The sequence below is a fragment of the Sander lucioperca genome, chromosome 8 (genome assembly GCF_008315115.2).
Source record: "Sander lucioperca isolate FBNREF2018 chromosome 8, SLUC_FBN_1.2, whole genome shotgun sequence".
Lineage (NCBI taxonomy): Eukaryota > Metazoa > Chordata > Actinopteri > Perciformes > Percidae > Sander > Sander lucioperca.
The window spans coordinates 4,184,248-4,204,368 of record NC_050180.1 but is presented as its reverse complement, the minus strand read 5'-3'; the positions used below and the strand labels follow the sequence as shown (position 1 = coordinate 4,204,368).

General features: G+C 42.2%; 1 protein-coding gene across 2 annotated transcripts; it reads left to right on the top strand.

The window, feature by feature from the left end:
- Positions 1 to 1,695: 1,695 nt before the first annotated feature.
- sympk (symplekin) lies at positions 1,696 to 19,768 on the top strand. Of its 2 annotated transcripts, XM_036004182.1 has the most exons (28): positions 1,696 to 1,795; positions 1,839 to 1,881; positions 2,209 to 2,343; positions 3,256 to 3,321; positions 4,466 to 4,519; positions 4,707 to 4,780; positions 4,892 to 5,018; positions 5,240 to 5,489; positions 5,584 to 5,754; positions 5,955 to 6,194; positions 6,609 to 6,760; positions 6,852 to 7,002; positions 8,271 to 8,487; positions 8,589 to 8,739; positions 8,873 to 9,108; positions 9,997 to 10,078; positions 10,169 to 10,282; positions 10,400 to 10,547; positions 11,951 to 12,111; positions 13,978 to 14,086; positions 14,207 to 14,307; positions 14,473 to 14,563; positions 15,045 to 15,146; positions 15,721 to 15,908; positions 16,047 to 16,223; positions 16,337 to 16,426; positions 16,695 to 17,096; positions 19,562 to 19,768. In XM_036004182.1, exons 3-28 carry the CDS (start codon positions 2,275 to 2,277, stop codon positions 19,727 to 19,729), a joined length of 3,891 nt encoding a protein of 1,296 aa, XP_035860075.1. In that variant the 5' UTR covers positions 1,696 to 1,795; positions 1,839 to 1,881; positions 2,209 to 2,274; the 3' UTR covers positions 19,730 to 19,768. The 2 variants fall into 2 exon arrangements, with proteins under 2 accessions (XP_035860075.1, XP_035860076.1); XM_036004183.1 differs by having other exon boundaries at positions 1,701 to 1,881; positions 19,565 to 19,768.
- Positions 19,769 to 20,121: the final 353 nt, after the last annotated feature.

Genomic DNA, 20,121 nt, shown 5'->3' with positions numbered 1-20,121 from the left:
CATATTGAACGATGTTGTAACCCTATAATGTTATCCACCAAGCATTAGCTAGCATTAACGTTAGCTACTTGTCAGCACATACCATTGTAGTAACATTAAGCTGGATTAATATTGATATGTATCAATAAATAAGGTTTCTGCTGTATTACTGTGTTGCAAAGTGGCATGTAATTAATCACAAAATATATATGCATTTTGGCAGAAAAAGCAGTGTTACCAGTATTTTTTCTGTAACACAACTTTAACTCTCGAACGTAGCATCTGGGTGCTCGTGTTATGACGAAAGTTACGAGTAACTAGATGGTGAAAGGTTATATGACGCCACTGACGGGCGACTAAATGAAACGTGCCGTGTCTGAAAATAAAATAACAGATTTCTCTGGGTTTGCCATTTGATGGAAACATTTGGGATAGTGTAACTACACAACTCTAAAAAATATATAACATAGGTATGGTCGTTTTTAGACATTTTAATGCAGAAAAGTTACATATTGTACCTTTAAAGCTACAGACACAGAAATGGCACATCCTAAGGAAAGCTCATTGTGGGACTGGCTCTAGTGACTGTAATTCTACACCAAGGCTGAATTTCAGGAAAGAGACTTCAGATACAGTATTAGGGGACCACTAAGGCCTATATAAAAGAGACTTCAGATACAGTATTAGGGGACCACTAAGGCCTATATAAAAGAGACTTCAGATACAGTATTAGGGGACCACTAAGGCCTATATAAAAGAGACTTCAGATACAGTATTAGGGAACCACTAAGGTCTATATAAAAGAGACTTCAGATACAGTATTAGGGGACCACTAAGGTCTATATAAAAGAGACTTCAGATACAGTATTAGGGAACCACTAAGGCCTATATAAAAGAGACTTCAGATACAGTATTAGGGGACCACTAAGGTCTATATAAAAGAGACTTCAGATACAGTATTAGGGGACCACTAAGGCCTATATAAAAGAGACTTCAGATACAGTATTAGGGAACCACTAAGGCCTATATAAAAGAGACTTCAGATACAGTATTAGGGGACCACTAAGGTCTATATAAAAGAGACTTCAGATACAGTATTAGGGGACCACTAAGGCCTATATAAGAGACTTCAGATACAGTATAGGGGACACTAAGGCTACAAAAAGAGACTTCAGATACAGTATTAGGGGACCACTAGGCTATAAAAGAGACTCAGATACGTATAGGGGACCACTAAGGCCTATATATAAGAGACTTCAGATACAGTATTAGGGGACCACTAAGGTCTATATAAAAGAGACTTCAGATACAGTATTAGGGGACCACTAAAGAGACTTCAGATGCAGTATTAGGGGACCACTAAGGTCTATATAAAAGAGACTTTAGATACAGTATTAGAGGACCACTAAGGCCTATATAAAAGCATCCAAAAAGCAGCATGTTATAGGACCTTTAAGTTTGGTGCTGATGAAGGGTCTTTGGCAGAGGTGCCCAAACCCAAACCTGGCCCAAACAATCACACAATTGACAGATTATACCACTCACGGCATATTTATCGCTTTTAACGAAATATTTTTTTTTACAACAAACCTACTAATAATTGAAAACGTATTATATGCATGTGACAACATAGGCCTACTAGACCCAACTTGTTTTTGAAACCGCGAGAAGGCGCTCATGTGTCCAGCAGGTGGCGCTGCCTCTGTAGCTTACTGCTGCGCGTTCACGAGCAGTAGAAGAAGAGCAACACCGCTTGTTCAATTAAACATGGCAGCTTCCCAGAGCTGTTGAACATGAACATTGGATATGTAAAAGCTACTAGCTACATTATTAAGTATGTCACACTAGTCACGTTTAATTACTGGTGCTACGTAAAGAGTCTGTAAAGGAGTCTGTTTAGTGGTAAGTACATGTTAACTATCCCATATCCATGTTAAAACAGCTCGCAGGGTTAGCAATACGGTTAGCATGGGGCTAGCGCGCTGCATTAGAACAAAGTACGTTTTATTGTGACACTTATCGTTAAAGCCATGTTATTAATGGTGTATATAGTCTAATGTATTTTATTTAGTATTATGTATTTAGTATTTAATGGGGTACAAATATGAAGTCAATTGGTATGCGCAGTAGGTGTAGTACGCTAACCTCATCCCTGCTAGCACACTCTAAACGTCATATTGATTAATCCCATAGCGTCAAATACCTTCCTCATTTATATGTGTTACACAGGTTGCGGTGTTTAATAGGCTTTTGGAGACCATGTTGTCCACATAGTGAGGGAAGCAGAGCAGCACCATGGAGTTTTCTTCAGAGGAGGGGGACACTCAAACTCCCCATGTCGTCGATATGACCACCAGTGAAAGGGTAAGCTTTTTACATCCTAATAACGCAATAATAACATTAACGATGTCGGCTGGGATTGTTAAGGAGTGAATCGATATATTAGACCACAAATATTTTTACTGCGTAACTTATATCTGGCTCATCAAGCAAATTCATGGAAACATTTATTTTGTTCTAGCAACTGGCAGACTAGCAACACAATAAAAGTGTCATGTTCAACTTAAAAATAATAATAATAAAATATATATATATATATATACCCAAAATGTTGATGTGAAAGAATTTGGTCAGCAACATTGGTCCTCTAATGAATGAAGTTGCAGTCTCTATGATGGTGATGTATGGATCTGCTGATTAACCTCATTTAGTTCCTATGCTAGGTTGAACTGAGGCATTGGCCAATAACATCTGTTACCAAAAGTCACTTTGCTCTGCTAATAAACCTTGATTCTTCCTTACATTTGGCACTGGTGTTATTACCTTGTAGTGGGTGCACATACACATGGCCCACTATGAAATAATCAGTGGAAAGGGTTAGTTATTAAGATGATTAAGTGAGTGGGAACTGTCCAATAAACTGTTACAGCATCTCAGTAGCAACTACAGTAATTAGTATTGAGCAGAAATGTTTGAAAGCAACTCTTACATTTTACATGTTCACAATAAGAGAATTAGTATGATTTTGGTTAGGGTGCAGCCGGACATCTATTTTCATGTAGTGTGCAGTCATGTAGTTGATTTAATTTTATTAGGATCCCCATTAGCTGATGCAGAACATCAGCTACTCTTCCTGGGGTCCACACAGAACATAAAACTACATTTTCAGACAAAACTACAAAAAAAAATAAAACATGAAAAGTGATTTCCATATATATATATATAAATAAATGCTTATATAAGGAAAAGTTGATTCAGTTTCCTTTTCTGTTGCAGGTGGTGGAACTTCTGAACCAGGCTGCGCTGATAGCCACAGATGAAAAGCTAACCGTGCTCAAACAGGTTTGTAGTCTGTTTATTAAATCAGTTTTTCACTGTTGTGATATCCCAAAATATATATAAATAAAAAGCAGTTTCATAATAATGTTAACCTTATTTTAAAGGTCCCATGGCATGAAAATGTCACTTTATGAGGTTTTTTAACATTAATGAGTTCCCCCAGCCTGCCTATGGTCCCCCAGTGGCTAGAAATGGTGATAGATGTAAACCGAGCCCTAGGTATCCTGCTCTGCCTTTGAGAAAATGAAAGCTCAGATGGGCCGATCTGGAATCTTTCCTTTATGAGATCATAAGGAGCAAGGTTACCTCCCCTTTCTCTGCTTTGCCCACCCAGAGAATTTGGCCCACCCATGAGAAAGAGCTTGCAAATGAGCGAAGCATGGCAGTTGGTCAAGGCCACACCCCCATCCCTCCACCTTGGGGACCACTAAGGCCTATATAAAAGAGACTTCAGATACAGTATTAGGGGACCACTAAGGTCTATATAAAAGAGACTTCAGATACAGTATTAGGGGACCACTAAGGTCTATATAAAAGAGACTTCAGATACAGTATTAGGGGACCACTAAGGTCTATATAAAAGAGACTTCAGATACAGTATTAGGGGACCACTAAGGTCTATATAAAAGAGACTTCAGATACAGTATTAGGGGACCACTAAGGTCTATATTAAAGAGACTTCAGATACAGTATTAGGGGACCACTAAGGTCTATATAAAAGAGACTTCAGATACAGTATTAGGGGACCACTAAGGTCTATATAAAAGAGACTTCAGATACAGTATTAGGGGACCACTAAGGCCTATATAAAAGAGACTTCAGATACAGTATTAGGGGACCACTAAGGTCTATATAAAAGAGACTTCAGATACAGTATTAGGGGACCACTAAGGTCTATATAAAAGCATATTATAGGACCTTTAATGCAAAATTGGTTGCACATCTGAGCAAATGACTGTGTTTTCCCTAAACACAAGTTTTCCAACCATTAATTGGCTACTCTGAATTGCAATGTACTGCACCCTGTCCTGGATGTTCCCCTGCTTTCTGCCCCAGTGTATGCTGGGATATGAGGCAAACCACAACCCTATGAAGCAGTGAGTCAGTGGAGGACAATACTGAATCAATGAACTTCTATCATTTTCAGGTCCAGGAGCTCATCATTAACAAGGATCCTTCTCTTCTTGACAATTTCTTGGATGTGAGTAAACCTGTATACAGCTCTCTTATCTAAATGTTGTTTGACCTGAAATAAAGCTATTTGAATACACAAGCTGTATTTGGTATACAATGGCACATTGTGCAGAAGAGCTTTATTAGCGTGGTAGTAAAAGTGAACTAAAACTTTGATTCATAATTCTTCTTCTATTGGCCTGTTCGTCCTGTAGGAGTTGATCGCCTTTCAGACTGACAAGTCTATCGAAGTGAGAAAATTTGTCATTGGCTTCATAGAGGAAGCATGGTGAGTTATTAGACGGACAAGTCTTCCTGTCCCGTGGCTGTCAATTTCACATTTGTGAAAGCAAAGTGGTTTTCAGGTTTCTTCAGTCTTTTTCTTTTCTGTGTTTTCCAGTAAAAGGGACAATGAGCTCCTTCTCAGACTGATCGCCAATCTGAACATGTTGCTGAGGGACGAAAGTGTGAACGTGGTGAAGAAAGCCATCCTCACGCTCACCCAACTGTACAAAGTTTCTCTGCAGGTAAATACAGGCCTCATTTATGAAATATTCTCATTTGCAGTACAGATTGTGTGATTTGTGATTTAGCCCAAAGAGAAAATGCTGTAGATCTTGATGTAGACCGTCTGTTATTTTTTTTTTGTTTTTGTTTTTTTTTCAGAGGAATATACATTAAAATCCAGTTACTACTACCAATATCCGTTGTGTTTTCAAACCCTCTACTTCTGTCTCTTCCTTGCCAGTGGTTGGTGCGCTCCAAGGCAGTATCGGAGAGGCAAGAGGCATGCTGGGATCTGGTCACACAAATGAAAGGGGATGTTCTGGCCTTGCTGGACTCTGAAAATGACGGCGTTCGCACTCACGCCATTAAGTTCACCGAATCATTAATCATCACCCTGTCACCGCGGACGTCAGACTCGGACGTTCCCAAGCGCCAGGAGGGTGACATCAGCCTGGGCAAAGTTCCCAGAGATCACTCGTACATTCGCTACGGTACGGATATTACAATTCCTCTGAGGACAGAATGTGTTAATGTTTTTTTTTAGTCCAGTCCATTAACGCTCGCTCATCTTGATATGTTGAACAGATGTTTTGTGCGAGGAGGGAAAGGCTGCACTGGAGAAGCTGCTGAAGTTCATGGTCCATCCGGCCATTTCCAGCATCAACCTCACCACAACCCTTGGCTCCCTGGCCACTATCGCCCGCCAGAGGCCAATGTTCATGTCAGAGGTGGTGCAGGCGTATGAGACGTTGCACGGTGAGTGCTTCTGAGCCAGTGTTGCGTCATGTTCACCTGAGGCAAGCCTGATGTTGATACAAAACAAATTGATAAATTAAGACCAACATCTTTTGTGTTTTATCTTTTTTATAGTGCAAATCTTTGTGCTCGACGCATCATTTGACTGTACGTAGTATCACACTAAATGGGCTCTTTCCTGTACACTCAAATCTTTTTAGCGAACCTCCCACCCACTCTGGCCAAGTCTCAGGTCAGCAGCGTGCGAAAGAATCTGAAGCTGCACTTGGTGGCCGTCCTCAAGCATCCCTGCAGCCTGGAGTTCCAGGTTCAAATTAGCACTCTGCTGCTGGACCTGGGAATGCCCCAGAGTGAAATAACACGCTCTACGCCTGCGCCCCGCGAGCAGCGCAAAAGGCCGCGCCATGAAGAATACACAGAGGGGAAAAAGGTCAAGATGGGTGAGTGGCAACAGGTGATAGCAGTCACAGACATTCTGATTTAATAGATGTAGTCATTAGACGGTTTGCTGCACTGGTGTGAGAAGTATAGAAATGAATGGAAAATATTAGGTGGCATTGCAGGTTTTGAGGGCTGCAAAACATATTGTAGCTCTGTCTTATTCTGCACACAACTATACATTTATGTAGTTTTTATTTAGACCTTTACTGCTTTAAAGAATACCATTTACCTGTAGAATCAGTGTGGCATGTCTGTCATGGTGACTGTTTGAATCACTGTCAGCACCAAAATCTTTAAATCGAGTCAACCAAGCGTGATGGAAATGATGTAATCCTGAAAGAGAGTTGGACACAAACGCCTGCAGATTTATCTTCAACCCCCAGTGTTTTTGATGTTAGTTTCTTTGCCTTCAGAGCCCACCCTGATGGAAGACGATGAGGACAAAGAGGAGCCAGCCCCTCTCTCGGCCCCTAAACCAGCTGCTGTTCCAGCAGCTCAGTCAGCCATCGACCTCACAGCTGAGTTCCTGCGCCCGCTGCTCTCCCCTGACAACGTAGCCAACCTGGTGAGCACTGTGGCCTTTTTTTTAATTTTATTTTTCTTCTTTTAAGCCTGACTGTGTGGCAGTTCAGCTCATGTCTCTGTCTGGTGTTTAGGTGCTCATCAGCATGGTGTATCTGCCGGATGTCATGCCGGCGTCCTTCCAGGCCACGTACACACCTGTTGAGTCAGCAGGCACTGACGCGCAGATTAAACATCTGGCCAGGTTGATGGCCACGCAGATGACTGCAGCTGGGATCGGTCCAGGTTAGAGACAAAGGCATCCAGCACGGGAAGGCCCATACATTTGGGCATTTTGTGTTTTATTGCTTTCTTGCTGAGTTAAGCCACGTTTCCATCAACCACTTTCAGTATCGTACCTTTTTTTTAGAACCATATGTAACCCGTATGGACATGAACACTAGATCACTAGCTCTGTTCTTTTGTTTGGATGTTCTTTTGTTTGGATGGTAATAGCCGTGCACAGCCATGTGCTGATAAACAGCTGAAAAACCTTTTTTTATTTTGCTAGTTGTTTCAATACCAGTATCGGGAATGCCTTCCGGCTTCCGTACTAGTTTAAATGCTGGTATCGGTGAGTACACAAGTCTACGCACTGATCCGATACCAAGTCATTTAGCCCTGGAAAAAAACCCTACTTTAAAGTACTTTTATTTATGTTCTTTTTACATTATGACTGACTGTCAAACTAGACAATACAAGTTCTCTGGCATTCATGCTCTGTATGTATTGCTCATGATTTTACAAAAAGTTTGACCTGAGCCAGGCCATACAACAGTGATAGCAATCACAGCACATCCACACAGGGTTAGTAGTTCACAGCTGTGAAATAATAATAATATAATATTATTATTATTTTTTTTTTTACACACTAGTATCAGATATGTGCTCGGTATTGTCCGATACCCAAGTTGAGCTATCGAAAAGGAAAATATGTTTTTTGGTTTTTATGGATGCAGAGGAACGTCGCAGACTGCAGTATTTCTAGCCCGACCTTTTAGCATCGTTAAGTGGGCCATGTATCTCAACAGAGTGCAAATGGAAACAGGATGGAATGTAGGAGTTCTATTGGTACCTTTGACAATGGAAACACAAAGATAACCGTTCTAGGGGCAACCTTTAGCTCACCTGGTAGTGTGCGCTCCATGTAGGCTGCGTCTTTGGCAGCAGCCCAGGTTCAAATCCGACCTGCGGCCCTTTGCTGCGTGTCATCCCTTCTCTCTCTCCCCTTCTCTGTCTATCAACTCTATCTATACTAATAATAAAAAAGGCCAGAAAAATCATCTTAAAAAATAGCTGGGCTGCATGGTGGGAACAAGGCTTTCAATGAGACGATTGATCTCATTCAATGTGGAAAAAAACAAAGTGTAAATTTTCGATTCTTGGCTGGGTGAAAGGATATGTTTGCTATATTGTTATCAGATTGTTTTTTTGTGTTATTTTTACTATTATTATTGGTCTGAGCCACAAACTGTAGCTGTTGGGGGTCTCTAATGACAAACCTGCTGTCTTAGGACTCGAGCAGTGCAAAGCCAGAGAAGGCGACGCAGGCAAAGACGAAGGCAACAATGAGGACGCCGATGCTAAAGACCCGCTCATCAAGCGCAAAGCCTCCGCGCTGGTGGGACAAGCCATCTCTGTGGTGGGAGGCTACGAGAAAGAAAAGGCTCCAGAGGCTCCCGCAACAGTCAAGAGGCTTCCTGAACCCATCCTGCCTACGGCGCAAACCAAGTGAGTTCTGGCTCCAGCACAAAGATGGCAGCAGTGAAGTACGCTGCGCCTTTTGTGTATGTCAGACTTATTACCCTGCACGACTTTTGTTCTGTTAACAGAATGACGGGGGCGACTGGGAGAAAAAAAGTGTTCCGATTGTCGGATGTCGTCCAGCCTTTATCGGACACCCAGATGGAAACGTTAACCTCCAGAGCAGTCAAACGCATCCTGCATTCAGAGAAGGCGATTGCTCAAAGTGGCATGTCCCATGTAAGCAGTCACCCCCGTGGTTCATTTCTCCTTTTCTTCATAATAATTGAGTTGCACTTTTGAGGTTAATTGGGCACAGAACAAGAGCCTGTCTTTAGAGGATAACCCCACTGAATGTGTGTCTGTTTGGCAGGTCCGAGTGAAGCTCCTCTCTAAGCTTGTGACCCAGTTTGAAGGGATGATGAGAGAAGACGTGCTGGAATTTATTCTGGAGGACATCAGGACACGGAGCGACCTGGCCTTTTCTCTCCTCTACCAAGAGTACAACACCTACCTCAGCCAGCTGCCATCTGGGCTGCTGGACAGCTACGACCAGTGTCTCTACACGCTGCTGTCAGGCCTGCAGGAGAAACCCGAGCAGAGGGACGGGTGAGACCAAATACTCATTGTTCTCACGTGTTTGCAGCTTTTTTTGTAGCGCTTATTAATGCTAAGGCATTAGGGCTGAACGCCGAATCGTTTTCAAATCAAAATCGCGATTTGAAAGAATGCGATTAGCCAATCGTGACGACCGCGATGAATCGAATGTGAAAGATTTAGTTGAATGTTTGGTTTAACATTTTTTATTTCTCTTTTTATTATGGTATTTACTGTTTTTTCACAAGATAAATGTTACGTATCACAGATTGTTTACAGAAATGTCCTGTTTTCAGTGGATCTTTCAGTTATTTGTTACTACTTTATTTAACATGATGGTAGAAGGGGCCATATGTTGATGCTGCTATTGAACTGAGGCAGATCAGACAATTGAGTTTACAGGAAAGTACTGGTATTTTTTATTGGAATTGTTTTTTTATTATCATAACTTTAGCTTTTGTAATAAGTGTTCTGTGTTTGACTGTTTAATGTCCCATACCACACTTATTGCTGGCAATTCATATCTATGTTATCTTTCTTGTATAAGAATATAGAGCCAGTTTTGATTGTGTCTCATGTTACTATGCTCCATGACATGTTTTATCTGTTACACAGTGAATATTGTTCTTTAGCTATACTTAAAAGGAAAATAATCACAAATCGAATCGTAATCGCAATATCTGGCAGAAAAATCGCAATTAGATTTGCCTCCCCAAATGGTTCAGCCCTAATAGGCATAGAGTAGGCATGGCGTACTGGTCGTGATCTATAATGCCTGAAAATGGTCAAACACGGCTCATTTGTGTTTATTTGCTGATGCTGTGGCGCAAAACATGAGGCCGTTATCAGCCAAAACTGAATCCCATCTTGTTTTGTTTTTTCCTGTTCTGTCTCTTCCAGACTTTTCACCAAGCTAGTACTGGAGGCACCCATTATAACCGAGTCAGCGTTGGACGTAATCCGACGTTACTGCGAGGACGAGGTAAGTGACACGGTAAAGACACAGCTCCTCGTATAGAGCCAAGTTCCCCGTGCGTCCACTCAGCGGTTCGTTGTGACCTTTTTGTTTCAGTCGCGGGTGTATTTGGGCATGACGACTCTGAAGGAGCTCATCGTCAAGCGGCCCTCGAGGCAGTTTCAGTATCTGCACGTACTTCTGGATCTCAGCTCGCATGAAAAAGAGAAGGTGACAACATGTTCTTGTCCAGATCCTATTCATGTGTCACTCACACTCTTGCAGTTTGCTCGGCTGCTTTTTTTTTTCTGTTGTCATATTTTTTCAATGACTGTGTGTTATTTTCAGGTGCGGACCACTGCCTTGGCTTTTCTCAAGCGTATGTACGAGAAAGACCAGCTCAGGGACTACATTGAGAAGTTTGCCCTGAACTACATGCAGCTTCTGGTCCACCCCAATCCTCCATCTCTGCTCTTTGGAGCTGACAAAGACACAGGTTTGGAATACGTTCAGTGTGATCCGAGTAGTACCTTGCTTGTCTCTTAAAGGTGCCGTAGGTAGGATTGGGAAGATCCAGGACTTAGCCAAAAAATTTGAACATCAACAACTTCTCAGTCCCTCCCCCCCTTTTCCGCTAAAGCCCAAAGCGGTCTCCTAAGCCCCTCCCACCACAAGGGAGAATGAATGCGTGTGCATGAGCAGTGAATGACACGCAGTAGACACCCCGCCCCCCCCCCTGGCCCTGATTGGTGCATCTGAACAGGGAGCGGTGGATTTTTGCAAATCTCACTACAGGCTGTAGGTGGTGCCAGAGGAGCCAGATTTTTTTTTTTTTTTTTTAATGACCTGCTTCATGTAGTTCTACTGGAACATAGGGTCAGTTTCAGCAAATATGACAGAAAGTTAGTTTTAGAAATCTTACCTACTGCACCTTTTAAGTATCTTACATCATGTTTTCACAACCATTTTTGACCCGTAACACATTTTTCCACTTATTTATCACCACTGCACCTTACAACTATTAAATGCATTTACTGTAACACACTAAGCATCCTCAGTGGGGAGTTGCTGAGTAGCTCTCTGTTAGCAGGTCTTCACTGCTTTTCTTGCAGCATCAATGCACATAAGGCAAACATTTATGTTGACACAATTCATTAAAAACTGCATTTAGCAGCAGCGACAAAGTGTTTTCAGTCATTGAGACTACTCTTGAAAGTTATTGGTCTGGCTTTTACAACACAATTTCTTGTACACAAGGACATGGTTAGAAAATGGTTTGAAATAAAATGCAGTGGATAAGACAGAACCTGTTTTTGTCCCTAAGGTGTGTGGGTCTTCAGTTTGATAGGTGTGATCAAGACTGAACCCAGGCAATCAGAGTTGTAATGTAGTACATTTGATAATGAAGAAGGTTTAAACAAACGTAAACTGGGGGCACCTGGATAGCTCACCTGCTAGAGCACGCGCCCCATGTAGAAAGGCTCAGTCCTTGTCGCAGCTTTGCTGCATGTGATTCCCCCCTATCTCTCCCCTTTCACATATTCAGCTGTCGTATGTAATAAAGGCCTAAAATGCCCAAAAAATAATATAAAAAATAAACTATGACGGACATGAGTTAGCTTATTTGAAGATATATAAACTGCTATGGTAGCATGGATGAGTTGTAGTGCTGTTACTAGAAACCTACACTACCTGTGGGCGTTGCAGCCCCACCATAATTTACTGCAGAGAGGAGGGGTAGCTGGTCTGTGGCAGGCCTAACTAGCCAACTAGAAACCGTGTTGCACAGAGAAGAAAAAAACACTTGAACTTTTCCCTGCCAGTCGTAGAAATGCAAAGTAGCAACTTCCCCGTTCTCCTGTCGCCTCACAGTGCTGTTGTGTGTGTTTGTTGAGACAGAGGTGGCTTCCCCCTGGACTGAAGAGACCGTGAGACAGTGTCTGTTCCTCTACCTGTCCCTGCTGCCTCTGAACCACCGGCTGGTCCACGAGCTGGCGTCAGTCTACACCGAGGCCATCGCAGACATCAAGCGCAGCGTGCTTCGAGCAATAGAGCAGCCTGTAAGTCCTCAGGAAAAACTGAACCGCCGTTTGAGTTACTACCAAGCACGTTTAAAGCTGTTAAGATGAAAATATTCAAATGTAAACTCAAGTGAGTCTAAATAATTGTGCCAAGACGAGAACCAAAAAGACATTAGCCTCTTTCCGACCAAGTAGTTACAGGAACGTAGTTATAGGAACAGTCCACTACTAAACAGTTCTACTAACTACTCTCCCCCATTTTCCCATTTGCATTCACACTGACCAAGTGACCTTTTGTTGTTATAATCACAGCCATCTAACCACCACTATGCGGAAAAGGGAAAAGACCCTGCCCTGAAGTAGGAGCTGAAAGAGTTACAGGAACTGCGGCCAGAGGGACTTAATAATCCCCAAATTGGTCCAGTCGGAACAGGAGAAAAAAAGGAACGTTATGTTCTAGGAACTGCAAAAATCCCTCCGGTCGGAAAGCGGCTATTGACCCCAAACCACAAAGTTCTGTGGGTACAAGGTGAAGGTACCTTGTAGCCAGCAGGTGTGCATGTCTGGAAAGCCTAGCATGACAAAATCAACAGAGGGCAAAGGCCGGACTATTGGACTATATGTTTATCTATTACCTCATGTGTTTTTGACTGGTTTGACCACAAGAGAAGGTAAACTAGAGCAAACTCTGCACGGTGCAGTGCAGCTTCCCTGCTGCGTTTCAGACCAAGGAAAACAGAATGAAGTTGAGAAAACACAGCTGTGGTCTCAAACCTGTGACGTTAAAACTGCAGGGTTATAATTTGTGAGAGAACTGTTGGTGTTCAAAATTGAATGAACTCTTCCTCTGAGGGAAGAAACTAAAACTAAAATTGACTTAAAGCACACATATTCTCATATGCTTTTTGGCTTTTTCCCTTTCCTTTATTGTGTTATATATCTTTTTTGTGCATGTTATAGATTTACAGAGTGAAAAAGCCCAAAGTCCACCGCAAAGGGACTTACCATCTCCAACAGAAAACACTGTTCACAAACTGCTCCAAACAGCTCTATTGTAGTCCAGCCTTTACTTCAGAGACAAACGTGCTCACTTTGGAACACATGTTATAATGATCACCTAGCTGCTAGCAGGGCACGCCCTCATACTCTGCTTCTGACTGGCTAGTAGTCCTTACCTAGCTACTGTCAGGGCACGCCCTCATACTCTGCTTCTGACTGGCTAGTAGTCCTTACCTAGCTACTGTCAGGGCCCCCTCATCTGCTCTGGGCATAGTCCTACCGTCGGGCCCCCTACTGCTCGACTGGCTAGTAGTCCTTACCTAGCTACTGTCAGGGCACGCCCTCATACTCTGCTTCTGACTGGCTAGTAGTCCTTACCTAGCTACTGTCAGGGCACGCTCTAATACTCTGCTTCTGACTGGCTAGTAGTCCTTACCTAGGTACTGTCAGGGCACGCCCTCATACTCTGCTTCTGACTGGCTAGTAGTCCTTACCTAGGTACTGTCAGGTCACACCCTCATACTCTGCTTCTGACTGGCTAGTAGTCCTTACCTAGCTACTGTCAGGGCACGCCCTCATACTCTGCTTCTGACTGGCTAGTAGTCCTTACCTAGTTACTGCTCATGTGCGACTCCCAACAAAGATTGAACAGAAGTGAGAGGTCTCACTCTGTAGCTAAAACAGAGAGCTCAACACACAGGGTGAAAAGAGGAGCTGCAGCAATGTGCAGTACAACAACAATATGTTTTCTGAAAATTAAACTACATAAACCTATTCTGATATAACCTCTAAATACAATTATGAACCTGAAAATGAGCATAATGTGAGCACTTTAAATTAAGCATATGCTCCTCTTCTTAAGTTGTGTTGTTTTAATTTTTTTGTTTTTTTCCACCCCTGTTGTAGATCCGTGGAATGGGGATGAACTCTCCTGAGCTGCTGCTCTTGGTTGAAAACTGTCCTAAAGGAGCGGAGACGTTAGTTACTCGCTGTCTGCACATTTTGACAGATAAAGGTAATCAACAACAAGACCATCAACACAGAATGCAGCCAAACATGGAACAACGGCACAATAGAAGACATGTCTACCAAATGCAAAGTGTGTTTTTAATTTTGATCCATTTCCTCCGTTCAGTGCCTCCGTCTCCAGAGCTGGTGGAGAGAGTGCGAGACCTTTACCACAAACGAGTGCCGGATGTTCGTTTCCTAATTCCAGTCATAAATGGCCTCGAAAAGGTAAAAGTTATCCATCCCAATAGTCTAGTGAACTGATTTGGAACACGTTACACTTCTTGTAATGTTGAAGACGCTGCATACAGCATGGAAATGACGTCCGTGCGCCCTGGTTATTTCCCATAATGAATTCTTTCACCTAATGCTTTGGTTGTTTGTCTCATGCAGAATGAAGTCATCCAGGCTCTCCCCAAGCTGATCAAACTCAACCCGATTGTAGTGAAGGAGGTGTTCAACCGTCTGTTGGGCACTCAACACAGTAAGAGTCGTTTTTTTATCCACTGGTGGATGTCATTACCTTCCTTCCTTCTTTTTTTACATTAAGAACCCTGCTGCTGGGCGCCCGGATAGCTCAGTAGGTTGAGCAGGCGCCCATATATAGAGGTTTACTCCTCGACGCAGCAGCCGCCGCTACATGTCATTCCCCTTCTCTCTCCCCTTTCATGTCTTCAGCTGTCCTCTATAAATGAATGCTTAAAAATGCCCAAATAAATAATCTTTAAAAAACATAAAATAAAAAAAGAACCCTGCTGCTCACACATTTTATCAACAGCGTATACTTGATTTTTAAGTTTTAGTCTAGCTAGTAGAAAATGGAGCATTTTAGCTTTAGATATAATTAATAACATTCTCCGTTCCTGGTATGTTACGTTTTATTTGAAGTGACTAGCTACTTGTGAGGAAGCTGACTTTGGGTGAAGGACTCTGATGTATTCTCACTGTTGCGTGTTGTCTTTCAGGTGAAGGAAGTTCATCTGTGTCCCCTCTCACCCCAGGAGACCTGCTGATTGCCCTACACAACATAGACTCAAACAAATGTGATATGAAGTCCATCATTAAAGGTCTGTGTTCACGGATGCCTTCAAGCCAAAAACGCAAGGTGTTTTTTCGGATGTTGGTTGAAGGGGGAAGTGTGCCGTTCTGGAGAAAGACTGTTGATGTTTGAACCCGACACCCAAACCCATACGCCCCTTCTATTTTCGGAACGTTCTGCGTGTGCCAGATTTACCGTCCGTCTCGCTCCCGACTGCCTTCCTTTTCATGCACCCATGGCTTTTCCCCTGTCCTGAAGTGCGGACAGTGGCAGCAGCAGATCAGACATCAATCATCACATCCATACATATATTAAATAGACCCATCAAGACAATACAGTAATAAAAAGACATACTAAGATTGGCATCTGAGCCATTTTTTTCCCAGTGCCTGCTTAAAACCTCCTAAACTTCGGACCATCTTTTAGATTTCCTGGCAACCTATTCCACAGGCTTGTTGCTACATACAAAAAGGACTCCTTACCTAAATGAAATGATGCTTGGTCGAGCCCAAATGACCCTTTTCATCAGTCAATTGTGAACTGTCTCTGTTGCATATGTACCACAGGTGGCAATAAAAGTGTTGTGTGTGTCTGTACCACAGCTACCAACCTGTGCTTTGGGGAGAAGAACGTGTACACGTCTGAGGTTCTGGCCGTGGTGATGCAGCAGCTGATGGAGCAGAGTCCCCTCCCCATGCTGCTCATGCGTACCGTCATCCAGTCCCTCACCATGTACCCCCGGCTGGGAGGCTTCGTCATGAACATCCTGTCCCGCCTCATCGTCAAGCAGGTCAGCGCCAAACTCAGCCCAAATAGTCATTGTTTCTACAATCATCCATGTCCCGGAATTAATCTTCCTAAGCTTTGTCACAAATGTTCACAACGCTGGTTGTTTTTTTTTTTGTTTTTTTTTTCTTCCTCCCTGTAGGTGTGGAAGTACCCCAAGGTGTGGGAAGGTTTTGTCAAGTGCTGCCAGAGGACCAAGCCTCAGTCATACAGCGTGCTGCTTCAGCTGCCGGCCGCGCAACTGTCGAGCGTGTTTGAACGCTGCCCGGAGATGAGAGAGCCTCTTCTACAGCACGTCCTCTCCTTCACACCTCATCAGGTAAGAGCTGTTTCCACTGAAGCACCGAAACCTCATTGACAGTCGAAACATTCTTTACTCCTCTGGAGATTTCCTTATGTACCAACTGCCTCGGCTTTACTTTTGTCTAACAGCAAGCTCACATACCTGCCTCCATCATGTTGGTCCTGGAAGCAAATAAAAGACCAGAACCAAAACCTGTAGAGCCGGTCGTGGAGAAAGAGGTAACTGATGAAGATGCAAACATGATTCATAAGGCCTGCACACTTTCCCCTGCCATTCATTTAAATGTTTTTCCAGTGACATTGGTATTATGATTAACTTGAAGGGTTGATTAGTACAACAGAAGTGAACATCATGTCTTCCCAACACTGCTGGCCATTCAGTGTTTCCTGTTCAGACCATTCTTACCTACGTATACAGTAATGTATCAAAAAAAGTACAACTATCTATTTATTTATTTCTAAGTTGTTCTTCTCATTTATCATACAGATGGAACCAATTCCTGCCCCAGTTAGAGAAGAGGCTCCCACTGTGGCAATGGAAGAGACTCCCACTGCTGCACTGGAAAAGTCTCCCACTGTGGCCCTGGAAAAGGCTCCCACTGTGGCCCTGGAAAAGTCTCCCACTGTGGCCCTGGAAAAGTCTCCCACTGTGGCCCTGGAAAAGTCTCCCACTGTGGCCCTGGAAAAGGCTCCCACTGTGGCCCTGGAAAAGTCTCCCACTGTGGCCCTGGAAAAGTCTCCCACTGTGGCCCTGGAAAAGTCTCCCACTGTGGAACTGGAAGAGCCAAATCAGCAACACCCAGCCGTCATGAAAGATGAGGAGGAACCAATGGAGCATGAAGAGTCTGGTCCAGTGATACAGGAGGAAACTGGTGACACTGTTTCCCAGGTAAGACAAAGTTACAATAGACTATACAATTCCAAATATATATATATATATATATATATATATATATATATATATATAATTATTATTATATATTTTTTTTTTTTTTTTTAAATCACACAAAGTAGACCAACTAGACCTTTCCATCTGCACTTGCATGTAGGGGTGTAAGAAAAAATCGATACACTTGAGTATAACAATATTTTATTTAGCAATACTATATCGATTTTCAAAAACCCAATATTGATTTATTTATTTTAATTATTATTAGTATTATTATTTATATATAGTAGGGGTGTAACGGTACGTGTATTCGTACTGGACCGTTTCGGTACAGGGCTTTCGGTACGGTGCGCATGTGCACCGAATGTAATCTTTTGTGTGCGGAACATAGGTCAATTTTCGTGTTTCCACACAAACATATTAAGTGACGGAAGTCTCCGTGTTAAGCGCAAATCCCGCCCTGCAGCTGATTCTAAAGTTTTCATTGGTCATGTCAATATGTCAATCACTGTACAGACTGCCTACACCAAACACTGATCTCTAAACCTACCCGCCCTCACTGTAACCTAAACCAATGAAGTGAAGTGGTTTGGGGAAAAAAATAATAATCACACACTGCGTGCTGTACAACAACATACACGGCACGCTTTAGCCCAGCCTCTCGCTAGCTAGCGTCATGGCCAATGCAGACAAGCTCATAGACAGTACGGACAAGCTGGAGCTTGAAGAGCCACCCATATCATTAAGGTCTCCTGTTTGGGAACACTTCGGTTTCCCAGTGAAATAGGTCAACGGACAAAGACTAGTCGATAAGACGAAAGCAGTGTGCCAACGTTGCTCAGGAATGATCGGGTATGTTTCTAACGCACTTGAAAAGGCATCACGCGAGTGTGAACATCACTACTACAAGGAAAAAAACGACCGTAATTCAGACGCAGCTCCTGTTGGCATTTAAACAGACCTTTGCTGGTAATTTGGCCAACGCAATAACGAAAGCAATTGGTGTTTTTATATGTTTATCTACGACCATACTCGGTTGTTGATAAGCTGGGATTGGTAATGCTGCACTGTAATCCATAGTTATTTATTTATATTTTTCATTATATATATTTTATTATGTGATATTGGTTTGAGACAGAGAGTATTTTATTTAGTGGAGAACTTTGCAGCAGTATTTTTCTTATTCTTTTTTTATTTTATATATATATATATATATATATATATATATATATATATATATAATTTATATAGTATAGTTTATATAGTAATAAACAACCTGCAGTTTAACGTTTGCATTTCTTTCCCTTACTGTACCGAAAATGAACCGAACCGTGACTTTAAAACCGAGGTACGTACCGAACCGTGATTTTTGCATACCGTTACACCCCTAATAAATATATATATTTCTTTTTTATAGTTTACGTGCAAAAATATTCATGTAAGACAGTGGTTCACGTTTATGTTGTGTTCAAATCCCCTACCACTAGATGGCTATGCTGAGACACACCACTAGTGTCCTCACCTAACAGTGGCTAACAGTGGCTAACAGTGCCTAGCAGTGCCTGACTTTTTGCTAGAAGCTAACCATGTAGCTATGGCTGACCTTTGGCCTACTTTAGCATATCAACATTAGCTCACTAAGAACCTGTGAACCACAATCCCAAACTGGCAGTTTGATTTTCTGTGTACTGAATTGTTTACCTAAAGTAAAGTTCTTTGACTTTTATAAACATCATGTCTTTTTTTAAATATTAGTTTTTCTAAAATTATACTTAAAACAAATCCCAATATATCGCCTTACGCACAGTATCGAAATATATTGCAATATACTGAATCGTGACCCATGTATCGTGATACGTATCGTATCACCAGATTCTTGCCAATACACAGCCCTACTTGCATGTAGGCATGGCTTACGGTTTTCAAGGTATAGCGCGGTTTGCATGTTAAATGTGTATGGCTCAGGCGCCCAGATAGCTCAGTTGGTAGAGCAGGCGCCCATATATAGAGGTTTACTCCTCGACGCAGCAGGCCCAGGTTCTATTCTGACCTGCGGCCCTTTGCTGCATGTCATTCCCCCCCCTCTCTCTCCACTTTCATTTCTTCAGCTGTCCTGTCAATAAAGGCCTAAAAATGCCTTTATAAAAGAAAATGCATCTGAAAACCTACACTACTGAATCTGACCGTTTAGGCCAGGCTATCTACTGGTCACGGAAATTCAGAAAAATAAAGGCCTTATGTGATTTAAAGTTATTCAAGTAATTCATAATGAGGATGTGGATGATCAAATAATATTTAGGGTTGCAAAATATATGAAGTTGAATGGCTTTTGGCCTGAAATATGTCAAATAAATTATCAAGAATGTAGTCATCTTCATTTTTATAATCCACAGTTGAATAAAATATTGGCTAAAAGTGGAACAAAAAAAATTCTGCCCTGTAAGGAAAATGTTGGTTCTCTTCAGGAGGAGTTGACGAGAGCAGGGAGGACACCGTCACCTCAACCAGAGCTAGCTGAGGAACCGATGGAGGCGTCTCAACCGCAGCCTTCACACCTCCAGCAGCCTGCTAAAGATGTGGAAGCTGACGTCACAGCACCTGAGGCTGAAAGCAGCAGCCAAGATGTAGAATGACTGCTCAAAACAAATGCGCACAAAATCGGATTTCTTTTACAGGATTTCTTGAAAAAAAAAAAAAAAAATGAAAAAGCTCTTTTTGTTCTTTTTGTATTTGTAGAAAGCAGATTTTGATCGGATATGAATTCCATATGCGTTCATGTCATGAGTTAATAAACCAACAAAATGCTGGTTAACTGTCTGCTTCAATTCTGTTTGCTCCACTACTTTGGTGTGGTTCAGCATGAATCTGTTAATCACGTCTACAACACCATGGATAACAGGGTTTGGTTTGGAAAGACTTTCAGGTGAAAATGTCTTCTTTTTTTCAATGGTGAAAGAACTACTACTGACGCCCTTGAGATATGTGTGTGTGTATATTTTAAGTTTACAGTAAAATAAAAGTGATG